The sequence below is a fragment of the Polypterus senegalus genome, chromosome 11 (assembly GCF_016835505.1).
Source record: "Polypterus senegalus isolate Bchr_013 chromosome 11, ASM1683550v1, whole genome shotgun sequence".
Classification (NCBI taxonomy): Eukaryota; Metazoa; Chordata; class Cladistia; order Polypteriformes; family Polypteridae; genus Polypterus; species Polypterus senegalus.
In genome coordinates this window covers 165,676,711-165,691,648 of record NC_053164.1, presented here as the reverse complement: position 1 = coordinate 165,691,648, position 14,938 = coordinate 165,676,711, and the positions used below count along the sequence as shown (strand labels likewise).

General features: G+C 37.9%; 1 protein-coding gene across 4 annotated transcripts in view; it reads left to right on the top strand.

Annotated features, from left to right (window-relative positions):
• The window catches only part of rassf3 (Ras association domain family member 3), a 211,812-nt gene that overhangs the window by 42,038 nt on the left and 154,836 nt on the right, over nt 1-14,938 (top strand). For 3 of the 4 annotated variants that reach the window (XM_039770044.1, XM_039770045.1, XM_039770048.1), the window contains one exon: nt 14,000-14,127. In XM_039770044.1, coding sequence (XP_039625978.1) covers nt 14,000-14,127 — 128 coding nt within the window. Of the gene's footprint in view, nt 1-1,128; nt 1,211-13,999; nt 14,128-14,938 lie in introns of those variants that run through there. The other variant, XM_039770046.1, reaches the window with a different exon arrangement.

Sequence of the window (14,938 nt, the reverse complement as noted above, 5' to 3'; positions counted from 1 at the left end):
GTGGGGAGTAAAAGGATCTGCTCAAGACCCAAAGTATACCACCTCATTTGTTAAACGTGGTATTGAGGGTGTTATGGATTGGGCATATATAGTTGCCTCAGGTACTGGCACACTTATCCGTATTAATGATATAACTGCTGACTGCAGTTGCACAATCAATTCTGTGGTGTAAAGAAACATTTTACTTGCTCAAGTTCCAGTAAATACCTTAAAATGATGGTGCTTCATCCTATGACAAGATAATGATCCCAAACATAATGCTAAGGCAACACAGAAGTTTTTCAAAGCTGAAAATTGGAGAGTTCTTGAATGACCAAGCCAGTCACCTGATTTAAATCCAATTGAGTATGCCTTCCATATGGTGAAGAGAACATTTAAGGAGACAAGCAGGAGCTAAAGATTACAGCATGAGAGGCTTGGGAGAGCAACACCAGAGAAGATACTCTGCACTTGTGCTGTCTGTGAATCACAAACTTCAAGCAGTCATTGCATGCAAGGGATATGCAACAAAGTATTAACTATGAATGTTTTAATATACCTGCTATTGCTATATCCCACACATTACTGGGCCTTGAAATAGTGGGACCATTTATAGGAAGTGTTGTAATTTCTACATGGTGTGACCAGAATGCATGCAAATATTCTTAAATGAAAATCTGTAATGTGCATTTTAATTGCATCTAAAGTGTTTACTTTGTAATTCTAAACTGTGAAGCAGAGGGTTAAATCAAGGAAAAATGAGTCTTAGTCACAAACATTATGAAAGGCACTAGTAGTTGAAATGAACACTTTGTAATGGACTTAATGTATTTATTTATAAAGTCTGCTGCCTGCCTGACTGCCAATGCTCAGTCCACAACATACAATATATTTTGCAAATCAGAGAAAGCCTTCATTTAACAGTCAAATCAATCGAGTCAGCACAAAGCCTATCAGGTCTCTTACGCTCAGGCAAATGAGCAGGACAGACTGTGGAGAGATAGAGGCTCTGCTTTTTTCCATCAGCAACCTGCCTGTTCTCTCTCTCTCTACTTTATTGTCAGCCTTTGTGAGTGTGTGTGTGTTTATGCATCCGCTGGTTCAGCCTGTTGCAGCCCTGGCCTTCCGGGCATCCCAGGCAGAGTGGCTTGCTAACCGGCAGAAATGGGAACTGCGATATATAAGTTGTCCGGTAAACTCGCACTTCAGGTAAAGAGGCGTGCAACCTCAGGTAAGAACCCATGGGTGAGGGGTGCAGGGTGATTGTTGGTGCAGCTCAGCATACTGGCATTTTCTAGATGTTATAAAAAGGCTTCTCTGTAACCAGTCTGCTGCTGGACATGACAGGAGAAATATGTGTTTTAGAATGATCCCATGACTCTACGGAGAAAGCAGGTTAAATACTCAAGCAGTGCTGTATACTAACAGATATGTTTTTCATGCTACGTAATGATGCAGAATTAGATGTGAAAGAATTGTAAATGAGAAACAAATTTAGCCAATCATAATTGATTTTCTAACCTCAAACTAGAGAGGTGAATATGCAAAAGATAATGTTTAAATGTAATTGAATGTTTCTATGGAAGCATATGGGGGTTTTTGATGTAAACTGTATTCTATAAAATAACATTGTTAGCAGAAATATTAAAAATGATTTAAACTAATTAAAGGATATTTTTTTTTTGGAAAGGGAAAAAGAAAATTCATTAGAACAAAATTCCCACCTTTAGTGACTCATCAATCCATCAGAACAAATCAATGTGTGTTTGGCTAGAGTATCTGAGATGGACAGAGAATTACATTTTTTCCTTTCCACTGAGTGCTCTGTGTTGGCGCGAGTTAGCTGGCCCAGCCAGGGCCTCAGACTGCTAATGCAAGCCCTTCTGCTTTGACAGGAAGTGTGTGCTAATAAAGGCTTAATTGCTTCAGATAAATATCAATTATTCACATTGAAACAACTACAACTCTGCTTACATCTATGTAGTCTATTTTAGATTGCTGCTATCTGAGATGGTTCTTGTTCTGCCTTACAGGCTCAAACATATTTGTATTTCATTCTGTTTGTTTTAGTGCATACTGATTATTGTTCAAGCTGAGCAAATATACAAAAAGTATAAAAAAATTCTTGATACTGGCAAAGAAATGTATTTACCTTTGAAGATACTTAAATATGAAGCTGATCTCTATGAAAAGAGAAAATGAGTGAGCAAGGCAATGAATAAACAACAGTGAGCCTCATGTGATGTTAACAGATGAAAGGGCTAGGCGTAAGTCATTTGCTTTTAGTTTTTAGCAGCCAAGCTGAATCTGCACCCTGGGAATGCACTTACATGGCAGCAGAACCAGGTTTCTAAATCTTCCTAACAAAAACCCATCTATTTTCTGCTTTATTCAGTTTAGGGTTTTTAAGAACTGAAGCCTGTGGGCTCAAGGTAGAAACTAGTTCATCACAGAAGTGAAGCAAATCTTTTTTAAAAGTATTTCTTTGTTAGAAACCACATCTACTAGATGCATTGCAAGAGAAGCTTTATATAACAAGCAGCAGCACAAGATGAAATATATGCAGTATAAGTCAAAACCACAACCTTGAACTGGATTATGTTCTGTTAAGATATATGTACTTTGTATGACTAACAGAAAAATTTACATTTGAATTGAAAGCTGTCAGTTTGAAATACTTGTTGACAATGAACTGCTGATCTCAAAGGTACTTTATAAATAGTTTATTTTTATTTTCACTTATACTGCTTGCTGTTCTGTGGGGGTCTTATGTTCCCCACCTATCTAATGGAGAATTCCCTCCTACATCCTAAAGGCATTCAAGTTAAGCTAATTGACAAGTCTTTATTTACACTTCTAATAAAGCAGCATATATTACAAAATCTTTTGTATAGTTATTCGAAAAGAGAAAATAAAGACACTTATCCAAAAAAGAAAACATTCAGAGGTCTCAAATCAACTCACAAGAGAAATACCTCAAAAATAATTAACAATGTCTGTCTTAGGGCTTTCTTACTACACTGCAGTACATGATATGATCAGAGCAATGAATTTATTTGTATGTAGTATATTCTATGGTGATTTATTTTAACTTTGTTATCATTTTTTGGGCTTTTCACAGTTTATACACTTTTTATGTGAAGTAGAGGATGTCAAGCTTAAATAGAATAAACGATAGTACAATGAAAGCATTCTATCTTATATATTTTTATATATTACTAGCCATACAATGCAGCTTAGCCTGCGTGAAAGTGAAACAGGACAGTGAGGCACCTCCCTACTCCTGATGTCATGCTTCCTTCTCCCACTTGGCCCGCAGCCTCTGTCTCGGATTAGAAAAAATCTAGAAAAAAGCCTGATCTAAATCCATTAAGTAGTTCTCTCATTCACTAGCTAAGCGGATGTAAAATACTCCCCTAGGCTGGCGCATGAGTGAGGCCATTCCCTTGTCCAACTGTGTCTCTCTCGGATTCGTGCAAATAAATCGGTACTGCAAGCAAAATATAATATTTAGTGCGATATGAGAGATTGCAAAATCAACCAGAATATTCTAGTGAATTATAGAAAAATAAACAAGATAAATCCGTTAAGTAATTCTCTTGTGAAAGGCAGACAGACGTTGGATTTTATATTTATAGAGATGTATGAGAGAAGTGAAGAAATAAATGACTGCATATTTTCATTAAGTTGATTAAATAAGTTTGATGATGGATGGATGGATGGATACAGTGTCAAAGTCCTAAGAACTAGGCCAGCGAGAACCCAAAGTTGGTATCCTCAGTTTATATCCTGCAACTGATCACTGTTGTTGCCAATTTAATAATGCAAAGTTTAGTAATGCCTGTGTTGGTTTTTCTTTAGGTTGTCTGGTTTTCCTCCCACATCTAAATGACATATTAGATTAATTTGGTGAGGATAAATAAATTAGTCCTATGGGAGTGAGAGTCTGGGAGTGGCTTGGTTATGTGCGTACTTCCTTATGCTGCCAATGATGTGCTCTAGCCCACCACACCTTTACATTGGATTAGTACAGTCTGAGAGTGATATGTCTTAATTTAAGGACATTTGTCTCAGCAGCATTGGACTAAAGCAAGGACCATTCTGGAACTGAGGGCCAGTTGTTTACTAAGCCATTATCATTCACTTCAAGCCATGTTTGAATTGACATTAATATAACTTGTTTGATTTTGGGATTTAGTAGGAAAGGTAATTTACCTGTAAAAATAGCCTCTTTATTAGACCTTTTGGGACACTAAGCAGTATACCCATTTTGGAGCCATAAACCGCTCAATAGCAACATTATATTATCTATCTATCTATCTATCTATCTATCTATCTATCTATCTATCTATCTATCTATCTATCTATCTATCTATCTATCTATCTATCCATCCATCCTGCATAAAGAAGCAATCCCACATAGATAAGTGAATGTCATAGAAATGCTAATTGCCATTTAAGAATTGTGTCAACATTTGTAGGACACTAGATGGCACTGGCACTGCTCACTTGCAACTGAGTATCACTAACTTGTTCCAAGATCTTTTACTAGATAGAATATAAGTCTCAGTGTTCTTGAATGTGACATTATAATAAAAATGCAGAGTTGCTTCAAGGCTCCAGTCAGCTGGAGGAGTAGCAGAGGGTTTAAAGACAGTTCTTAACTTTGCAGCAGTTATATTGTCCTTCATTTTGTGTTTTTTGTTGGGTTTAAACGTTTTACAAAGGCATACTAAGGAGAGGGAGAGCTGTTGTGGTATAGATGTTTAAGCTGTATGTTCAGCAATGCTTTCTATGTAAACTCATAAAAGGAGCTCCCACAAGAATCTGACTGAATGTTAATAGTTATTAATAGCTCAGCCAAATGTTTAATATATAACAAAAACATACAAAAGCACATGGTCAGAAAAACAGTTGTATTTGCATTCACCAGTTTAATGTCAGTTGCAGTTTACAAATACTGAATGTGAATGAAAGAAAAGCCTAAGAGATGGTCCCACAATTATGTATTTGCCAGTCTTGCTTACTGTCTGGGTTATAGTCAAAGGGTGTAATCTGGTTGCTAAGCAATTGATCTAAAAACCACAAGGCTGCGTGCTAAAACCATATGGAGCTTCCCTGTGAGGTTCTCAACAAGTCGAATTATCTTTTGCAGTTCAATGGCTTTAACTATAAAGGCACTGACTAAAGCAGGGATTCACAAGCTCAGTTCTGGGGTCCCACTGTGGCCACAGGTTTTTACTCCAGCCAGTTTCACAGATTAATTGATCATACTTACTTCGGTTTCATCTAAATATTTAATGTACTTACATTTTTTTCTCTTAACTTGCATTCAAAAGAGTGCTCTTGCATGATATTTACATTTAGTAGAATTTCAAATATTGGTATATTTTTTCATAGCTATAAATGCATAATTTTCTTTGCATTGCTGAAGTGCAGGAGTGGACATTCTGGTCAGTTTTTTTTTTTTTTTAATGGAAACAAATTATCATGGTTTGTGAACCATGTCATTCAATTATAAATTCTGCTCCGTATGTCTCTTGTGTTATTTTGATAGAAATTCCTATACAGTATTTTATCTTTCTAGGAAAATACACAAAATAACTAGTCTCCTAATTAAACATATTTTATCAAAAAGCAGTTATATAATAATGAACACACACATATAAGTTAAAATGGCACTAAAAAGCTGTTATTACTTTTGCTTTATGGTTGTTGATCTTTTTATTAATATACAGGAAGTATAAAGAGTTTTTAACTCATTATATTTGCATTAAAATAAGCAAAAATATGACAGAAAATTAAGAAACAACCTAACAAGTGTCTTTCTAAGAAATTAAAGTCACATTATTTTTAACTAGCTGAGTTACCTGTGCTTGCCCAGGTGAGAAAGTGTAAAGATAAAAAAGTAATGGCAAATTATATTTCACCAGACTTTGTTATCATTAAACATGCGGCACTTACAACTCGTGTTAGTATTGGAATACAATACTTTGTATACAATATTCTTGCTTGTTCCTTCTGATGCAATTAAATAATTAAATAATTCCAGTGACAAAGATGGCTTTGGGCTATGATTGCTGCTTGATCATAGATAAAGTTATATAATGAACAGGGATTGAACCATGTTCTTGATTGAAAGGTAAATATGATAACCATCACATCACCGTTACAATCTGTGTTGTGCTATTTCTGTGTTGACAGATCACATTGTCATATTTCTTGCCATTTGGTCTAAATCCCAACATACTCATGTCATCCCCAGCAGGTGCAAGACCAAAACGATGTCACTAATCTAACTCATGGTGAGACATACTATACCTACTGTATGTGTCAAATTTCTTGTATGTGACCTGAAAAATAAATCTACACATAACAATAATAATAATAACAGACAAACTGAGATTGTGCTTTATAAATAGACAGACTTCAGAGACAATCAGCAAGAGTTAAAATGAACTACCTGCATAAAAGGGGAATACATTTATAAAGAAGATTACGTTTAAATTGACAAACTGAAACAAAACCCTGTGGTCACTGTAGCCTTGCTGTTACGTATGTCCTATTGCCTTCCTGAATTTTCCTATGAAGTGCAAATTGATACATAGATGGATACTTTATTAATCCCAAGGGGAAATTCACATACTCCAGTAGCAGCATACCGATAAAAAAAAATTAAATTAAAGAGTGATAAAAATGCAGGTAAAACAGACAATAACTTTGTATAATGTTAACGTTTACCCCCCAGGGTGGAATTAAAAAGTCGCATAGTGTGGGAGAGGAACGATCTCCTCATCTGTCAGTGGAGCAGGACAGTGACAGCAGTCTGTCGCTGAAGCTGCTCCTCTGTCTGAAAATGACACTGTTCAGTGGATGTAGTGGATTCTCCATAATTGACAGGAGCCTGCTCAGCGCCCGTCGCTCTGCCACGGATGTCAAACTGTCCAGCTCCATGCCAACAATAGAGCCTGCCTTTCTCACCAGTTTGTCCAGGCGTGAGGCGTCCTTCTTCTTTATGCTGCCTCCCCATCACACCACTGCGTAGAAGAGGGCACTCGCCACAACTGTCTGATAAAACATCTGCAGCATCTTATTGTAGATGTTGAAGGACGCCAGTCTTCTAAGGAAGTATAGTCAGCTCTGTCCTCTCTAGCACAGAGCATCAGTATTGGCAGTCCAGTCCAATTTATCATTCAGCTACACTCCCAGGTATTTATATTTATATGGCCACCCTGAGGCCACAGGTCCGCCACGCCCTTGACCCTCTGCAGTTCGTATACCCAGAGAAGGTAGGAGCGGAGGATGCCATCATCTATATGCTACATCGATTTCTCTCCCACTTGGACAGAGGCAGTGGTACTGTAAGAATTATGTTTCTGGACTTCTGTAGTGCCTCCAAACCCCATCCAACCTCTGCTCCTTAAGGACAAGCTGACAGAGATGGGAATAGATTCATATTTGGTAGCATGGATCGTGGACTATCTTAAAGACACACCTCAGTATGTGCGTCTCGGGAACTACAGGTCTGACATTGTGGTCAGCAACACAGGAGCGCCGCAGGGGACTGTACTTTCTCCGGTCCTGTTCAGCCTATATACATTGGACTTCCAATACAACGCGGAGTCCTGCCACATGCAAAAGTTTGCAGATGGCACTGCTATCGTAGGCGGCATCGGGAGTGGGCAGGAGAAGGAGTATAGGAAACTAATCAAAGACTTTGTTAAATGGTGCGACTCAAACCACTTACAACTGACCACCAGCAAAACCAAGGAGCTGGTGGTGGATTTTAGGGGGCCCAGGCCCCTCATGGACCCCATGATCATCAGAAGTGACTGTGTGCAGAGGGTGCAGACCTATAAATACCTGGGAGTGCAGCTGCATGATAAATTGCACTGGACTGCCAATACTGATACTCTGTGTAAGAAAGGACAGAGACGACTATACTTCCTTAGAAGGCTGGCATCTTTCAACATCTGCAATAAGATGCTGCAGATGTTCTATCAGACAGTTGTGGCGAGTGCCCTCTTCTACGCGTTGGTGTGCTGGGGAGGCAGCATAAAGAAGAGTGATGCCTCACACCTGGACAAACTGGTGAGGAAGGCAGGCTCTATTGTAGACACGGAGCTGGACAGTTTGACATCCGTGGCAGAGCGACGGGCACTGAGCAAGCTCCTGTCAATAATGGAAAATCCACTGCATCCACTGAACAGGATCATCTCCAGACAGAGGAGCAGCTTCAGCAACAGACTGCTGTCACTGTTCTGCACCACTGACAGACTGAGGAGATCCTTCCTCCCCCAAACTATGCGACTTTTCAATTCCACCTGGGGGTGTAAACGTTAATATTATACAAAATTATTGTCTGTCTGTTATACAGTGGGATGCAAAAGTTTGGACAACCTTGTTAATAGTCATTATTTTCCTGTATAAATCGTTGGTTGTTACGATAAAAAATGTCAGTTAAATATATCATATAGGAGACACACACAGTGATATTTGAGAAGTGAAATGAAGTTTATTGGATTTACAGAAAGTGTGCAATAATTGTTCAAACAAAATCAGGTGCATAAATTTGGGCACCGTTGTCATTTTATTGATTCCAAAACTTTTAGAACTAATTATTGGAACTCAAATTGGCTTGGTAAGCTCAGTGACCCCTGACCTACATACACAGGTGAATCCTATAATGAGAAAGAGTATTTAAGGGGGTCAATTGTAAGTTTCCCTCCTCCTTTAATTTTCTCTGAAGAGTAACAACATGGGGGTCACAAAACAACTCTCAAATGACCTGAAGACAAAGATTGTTCACCATCATGGTTTAGGGGAAGGATACAGAAAGCTGTCCCAGAGATTTAAGCTGTCTGTTTCCACAGTTAGGAACATATTGAGGAAATGGAAGACCACAGGCTCAGTTCAAGTTAAGGCTCGAAGTGGCAGACCAAGAAAGATTTCGGATAGACAGTAGCGACGAATGGTGAGAACAGTCAGAGTCAACCCACAGACCAGCACCAAAGACCTACAACATCATCTTGCAGCAGATGGAGTCACTGTGCATCGTTCAACCATTCGGCGCACTTTACACAAGGAGATGCTGTATGCGAGAGTGATGCAGAGGAAGCCTTTTCTCCGCCCACAGCACAAACAGAGCCGCTTGAGGTATGCTCAAGCACATTTGGACAAGCCAGCTCATTTTGGAATAAGATGCTGTGGACTGATGAAACTAAAATTGAGTTATTTGGGCATAACAATGGGCGTTATGCATGGAGGAAAAAGAACACAGCAATCCAAGAAATACACCTGCTACCTACAGTAAAATATGGTGGTGGTTCCATCATGCTGTGGGGCTGTGTGGTCAGTGCAGGGACTGGGAATCTTGTCAAAGTTGAGGGACGCATGGATTCCACTCAGTATCAGCAGATTCTGGAGACCAATGTCCAGGAATCAGTGACAAAGCTGAAGCTGCACCAGGGCTGGATCTTTCAACAAGACGCGACCGAAACACTGCTCAAAATCCACTAAGGCATTCATGCAGAGGAACAAGTACAACGTTCTGGAATGGCCATCTCAGTCCCCAGACCTGAATAGAATTGAAAATCTGTGGTGTGAGTTAAAGAGAGCTGTCCATGCTCGGAAGCCATCAAACCTGAATGAACTAGAGATGTTTTGTAAAGAGGAATGGTCCAAAATACCTTCAACCACAATCCAGACTCTCATTGGAACCTACAGGAAGCGTTTAGAGGCTGTAATTTCTGCAAAAGGCGGATCTACTAAATATTGATTTCATTTCTTTTTTGTGGTGCCCAAATTTATGCACCTGTCTGGTTTTGTTTGAACAATTATTGCACACTTTCTGTAAATCCAATAAACTTCATTTCACTTCTCAAATATCACTGTGTGTGTCTCCTATATGATATATTTAACTGACATTTTTTATCGTAACAACCAACGATTTATACAGAAAAATAATGACTATTAACAAGGTTGCCCAAACTTTTGCATCCCACTGTACCACCTTCATTGTTATCACTCTTTAATTTAATATTGTTCTTTATCAGTATGCTGCTGTTGGAGTATGTGAATTTCCCCTTGGGATTAATAAAGTATCTATCTATTTGCATTTCCATTATAAATCACTTTTTCAATACTCAACTGAAAAAACTTTTTTCTACAAAAAGATTGTGTTATTAACAAAATTCATTTATATTTTACCCATGTGTCAGGAATAAGTTTCCATAAACCAAGCTTTAACTTTTCCTTTTATTTTATGAAAGTGGGTAGATTCACATTAATGCAGCAATATACAGTAAATTTACTGCAAAGCCTCTAAAAACGACCAATTCAGGTTGATTTGTTTTCAAAACCTCCTTGTTCTTATGAATTTCAAGGTGAAGTTTATTTTGTCATGTACACAATACAAGGGATTTTTTACTTTTATGTCTGATAAATTGCCACTCTCCATCTCTGTTATTGGATTAAAATTGAATTGAAACTGATATTGTTATTTGATGTATATGTTTTATTATTTTTTCTAACGGGTACTGCCATTTTTGACTCTTGTTGCTAGTACACAATGTCTTAATACTATGGTATGGTTCCTTGAAGTCACATGCAATGTCATCATATGCATGATGATTTAAAAGTTAGCAATTCAGGTCATTCAGCATCCAAGATAGATACTGCTTTCAAAAGACTTTGGATTTCGACTTTGATTCTGGTTTACAATTTGGTTCAGATGCAAATTTTTATTGACTTCCCAGATATAAACCCGGTAAATTATTAGATTCACAATTACCTCTTGATCCCAGACACACCCTTGTGACTTGCCAGTTATTTTTTGTGGCATAATATTGTCCATATTTGGTAGCACTCTCTGATGGAAAAAGTAGACAGTTCTATCTATAACAAAAACCTCCAGAATTCCTTAGCCTCTCTGACTTGTGGGAAGAGTCAATTCATCCAGCATGTCAAGTCTTTGGGTCTTATAACAGTGGGTTGTGCCCGTTACACTTCCTATGGAAGGCATCTACAGGCCATCTTAACAAAACACGGAAACCATCTAACCTTTATTTGCTTAATCCAGAGAAGCAATGGTTCGAACGCCATAATGCTCAGCTCCTGTAATGAAGTGGGAACCCAGCAACCCTGTAATAATCTCTTTTTAACCACTTGAACTTAAGATCTTATTAGTTATGAGCTTTGGATCAGTGGTGAAGGAGAAGGTTGGAAGCATATGCTGATTACAGTATGTTGCTGCACCGACCACAAAATTCAGATTAATCTGTAAATTTATAGCTCCATCCGAATGTATGGATGGTTTCCACAATACCACCATAATCTTGTGCAGCATTTGAAAAACTGTCAGCACTGCAATGTTTGTTGGTAAATCTCATAATTATTTCTAACCTGAGTTGAGAAAAAGACTCCAAAGTATTTGAGGTCCCCTACATTGAGCAGTTTGTATGTTCTCCTTGTTCCAGATCTAAACTAGGCGTTCTTGAATAAATGTCAGTTAGTGACTGAGCATGCCCCACATTGCCCTTGTAGCCTGTTGCCAGGAGAACCTCCTGTCTCTTGTAGCTCTTTATTGGACTGAACTGTTTAAGGAGATAGACTTCTCGGTCCATTGAGCTATACCAGTTCAAGTCACTAGCTATGTTTTATAAAGAATTCAAGTTATTTTCCAATCATACTTTTTCCATTATGGTATCATGGATAATTTGATTACAAGGTAGCAACTAGTCCTGGATGAAACCTCATTCAGTCACAGGGCACAATGACCCACTCTACACCAACACTTACTAGCCTAGGAATCAATTATGCTTCATAAGTCTGTGAGGCAGCAGTTCCAAGCACTAAGCTACCACACTTTCCAATTCTCTAAACTTTATATGCATTACTAAGGCTGAGTTTTTTGCTGTGAAAATGTTAATGTAGTTATTTAAGTAACATCTGCTTATTAAGGAGAAGTGGCAGAGTATCTTCTTTTACTGGCTTTGGAAATATGAAAGTGTGAGACAGGGACCTCTGGGGACACATTAATTGACAGTTTTTGGTACTGTGTTTAAAACCATGAGTGTAATTTGACCATCAAATAAAGTCGGGCAGGGTGCCCACAGCAAATGCGGCACAGTTTACTTTTTTTTGGAATATTTAGAGATATACAGTAGAAGGAGTTTGCAGCCTGTGCCCCCGTCAGAGGTGAAGAAATTCTTAAAAATTGTTTTTAAGAAGTAACACATTATTATTTATAATTTTACTGATGTAACATATGGTGTTTCAAACATCTCTTTGGCATCTATAAAAGAAATAGAGGACAATGATAAAGAATTAGGTTACCAAGACAGCCACCCCATATAACAGGATGAAGCAAAAAGTAAAAAAATTAGACTCGTCTCTGCAAATAGGAGTCCAAACAGAACTGCCAAAGATGGCAGAGCTTCCTGTGTTCAGTCCTCCCAGCAGGAAAAGGTAGGTCCACGTGGGCTGAACCCAGAAGCGATGTCAGAAGTGCTCTAGTTGTCAGTCTTCTGATTTGCAGAGGGAGAAAGATGTTAATACACAGACACAACACCAACCCCTGGTGTGGTGGTGGAATTACAGTCACTGGAGCCCTTTCAGCTGTCCCCTATGTACATGTGTGTTACAATCATAAACAGAATAAGGTACTCAGGAAAGCAGAGCATGTCACAGTCCCAATAGACAGGTTTATAAATTGCATTACAGCCAGGTTGGGTATGATAAATATTACAAGGAGTGGATGTGAAGCAAACATTGACTTCAATTTAATAATTAAAATTACTGGGTGAATCACCTCTTGGGCTTTTGGTAGTTATGTTTTTTCAATTATCTCTTTCCAACATGGTAGAGTATGAGTGTTTTTTTCCTGCCCAGAAAATAATCTTCAACTTGGTATTCAACTTTATCAAAAGTCCTTTTAGGAACTGGTAGCCTCAATGTGTCTATACATTAATTTCTTTTGCTTTGACTGATGAATTCTATGTCTCCAATGACCTGTTGCTGCAGCATTCTTCATGTGGACACATTGCCACAAGGCTTCAAGGAAACAGCATGATGTTGTTGCTATAAAGACAAAGAATTCATTGTTACAAAGGCACAAAATTAAGCCATTTTTTTTAGTATGTCTCCTGTGTGTCTATACTTAGACAGGAATTGACTGGCAGAGTTTAATGGCCCTACTGTGCAGCAGTACTCTAGATGGACTGAATTTGGTCTTTTTTTAACATGAATGTAGCATCCTTAACTAAACTGATGCCCCCTCACATCCATCAGTGTTGTTTCTTCTTTATCATATCATTTTGATGTGTCAGACTTGATTCAAATAATTTGATGTTTTGTAATATTTTAAGTCTTTTCCTCAACTCTCCAGATAGGTTACAACCTATATATTTGTCATCAGCTCAGACACACTACGCATGGACATTGTCCAAATGAAAGTGAGTTCTTTTCACAAGCCCAGACATACAAAATAGTGTGATGTAAATTAAGGCCATAACCTTCTGAATCTTGTAACATAAGGCAGTTACCGCTATATACTGTGTGACCCTAAACTGACCATTTAACTATATATCCTCCCATGCCATACTTCAGTATGACATTCCCAGTTATAGCCCATTCAACCATTTACTGAAGTTGAATTCAAGTTAAGGGTCGTGAAGAGTTGAGGCTTATTCTAGCATCACTGGGCACAAAGCAGGAACCTGGATAAAGCAGCCGATTGTGAAAAATGCATCCAAGTATTTATGAAATCTCTTAGACTAGTTCAAGGGTAGGAGAGCTGGAGCCCACCCTGGCATGGAAGATGTCATGTAAAATAGTAATTCATTTAAAATTATAAGAAAAAAGAAACTTCACACCTTATCCATTCTATTGAAACTAATGAACTGTGGACTGGAAGTAATCGCCTTTTTTTAAAGTTCTACACAGAGCCCTATCCAGTGGCTATGATGCAATTATAACATTAAAGTTAAATCCAACTATCAATTTCTTATTTTCTCAACAGAATGCAATTACACCTGCCACCCTCAGTGCAGAGACAAGGTCAAGTTAGACTGCAACAGCAATGGAAAATCTATGGAATCCTCTTCTGTGCCTGATGTGGAGCCTGACAATCACAACAAACAGCCTCTGGTAAGAACCTGTGAGCCGAGATGTGTCTGCACTTTTAAACAGATGCTAACAGGGATTAAAAGTGACCCTTCCTTCTGCTTTGCGTGTTTATTGACAATCTGCAGGTATCTTGTTGGTTATAAAGAGCTTAATTTGTGTTTAATACTGTATCATCCATTAACATTTCTTTCCTTTTTATTTATTGTGTTCATATTAATATACTTTTTCATTTAAAGTTTGAAACATCTGGAATAAGAGGCATTGATTTATTTTTTAATTGCACTGTGATATGGCGCCATTGTAATTTTTAAAGGATTGCATTAAGGAATGGTGCGGACAAAGACTCCGTAAGCCGTTTTTTTTTTTTTAGTTGATTGAAATTGGAACTAGTAGTTGGCACTGAGGTCTGTAGATGGCAAGAACAGGAAAACTTACTGGGGCTGGGTGGAGTGTTCCAAATTAGAATGCCTTTTTAGGGACAATAGTATTTTTATGTTACATTTCATCACTACTTTCACCAGGGAAACAGACTTCCTGTTTAAATTAATGTTCTGTCTGATGTGATTTTCTCCTTAGGAATTTTCTAAATGGTTAGTTTTCCTTGACTATTACATAATTAGCCAGCTTACATACTGTACATATTTTGTAGCCTCCAGTACAGCTGTAGTATAAATAAATACATATTTATTAAGAAAGAAAGTTTAGTTAAATCTTATTTTAAACTTTTACATTTTTTATAGTCATTTAAAAACCATAAAAAGTTAAATTATGTTTTCATTTATTTTAGCATATATGAAGTGTAATGTTATATATTTTTGCAACAGCCTCTGAA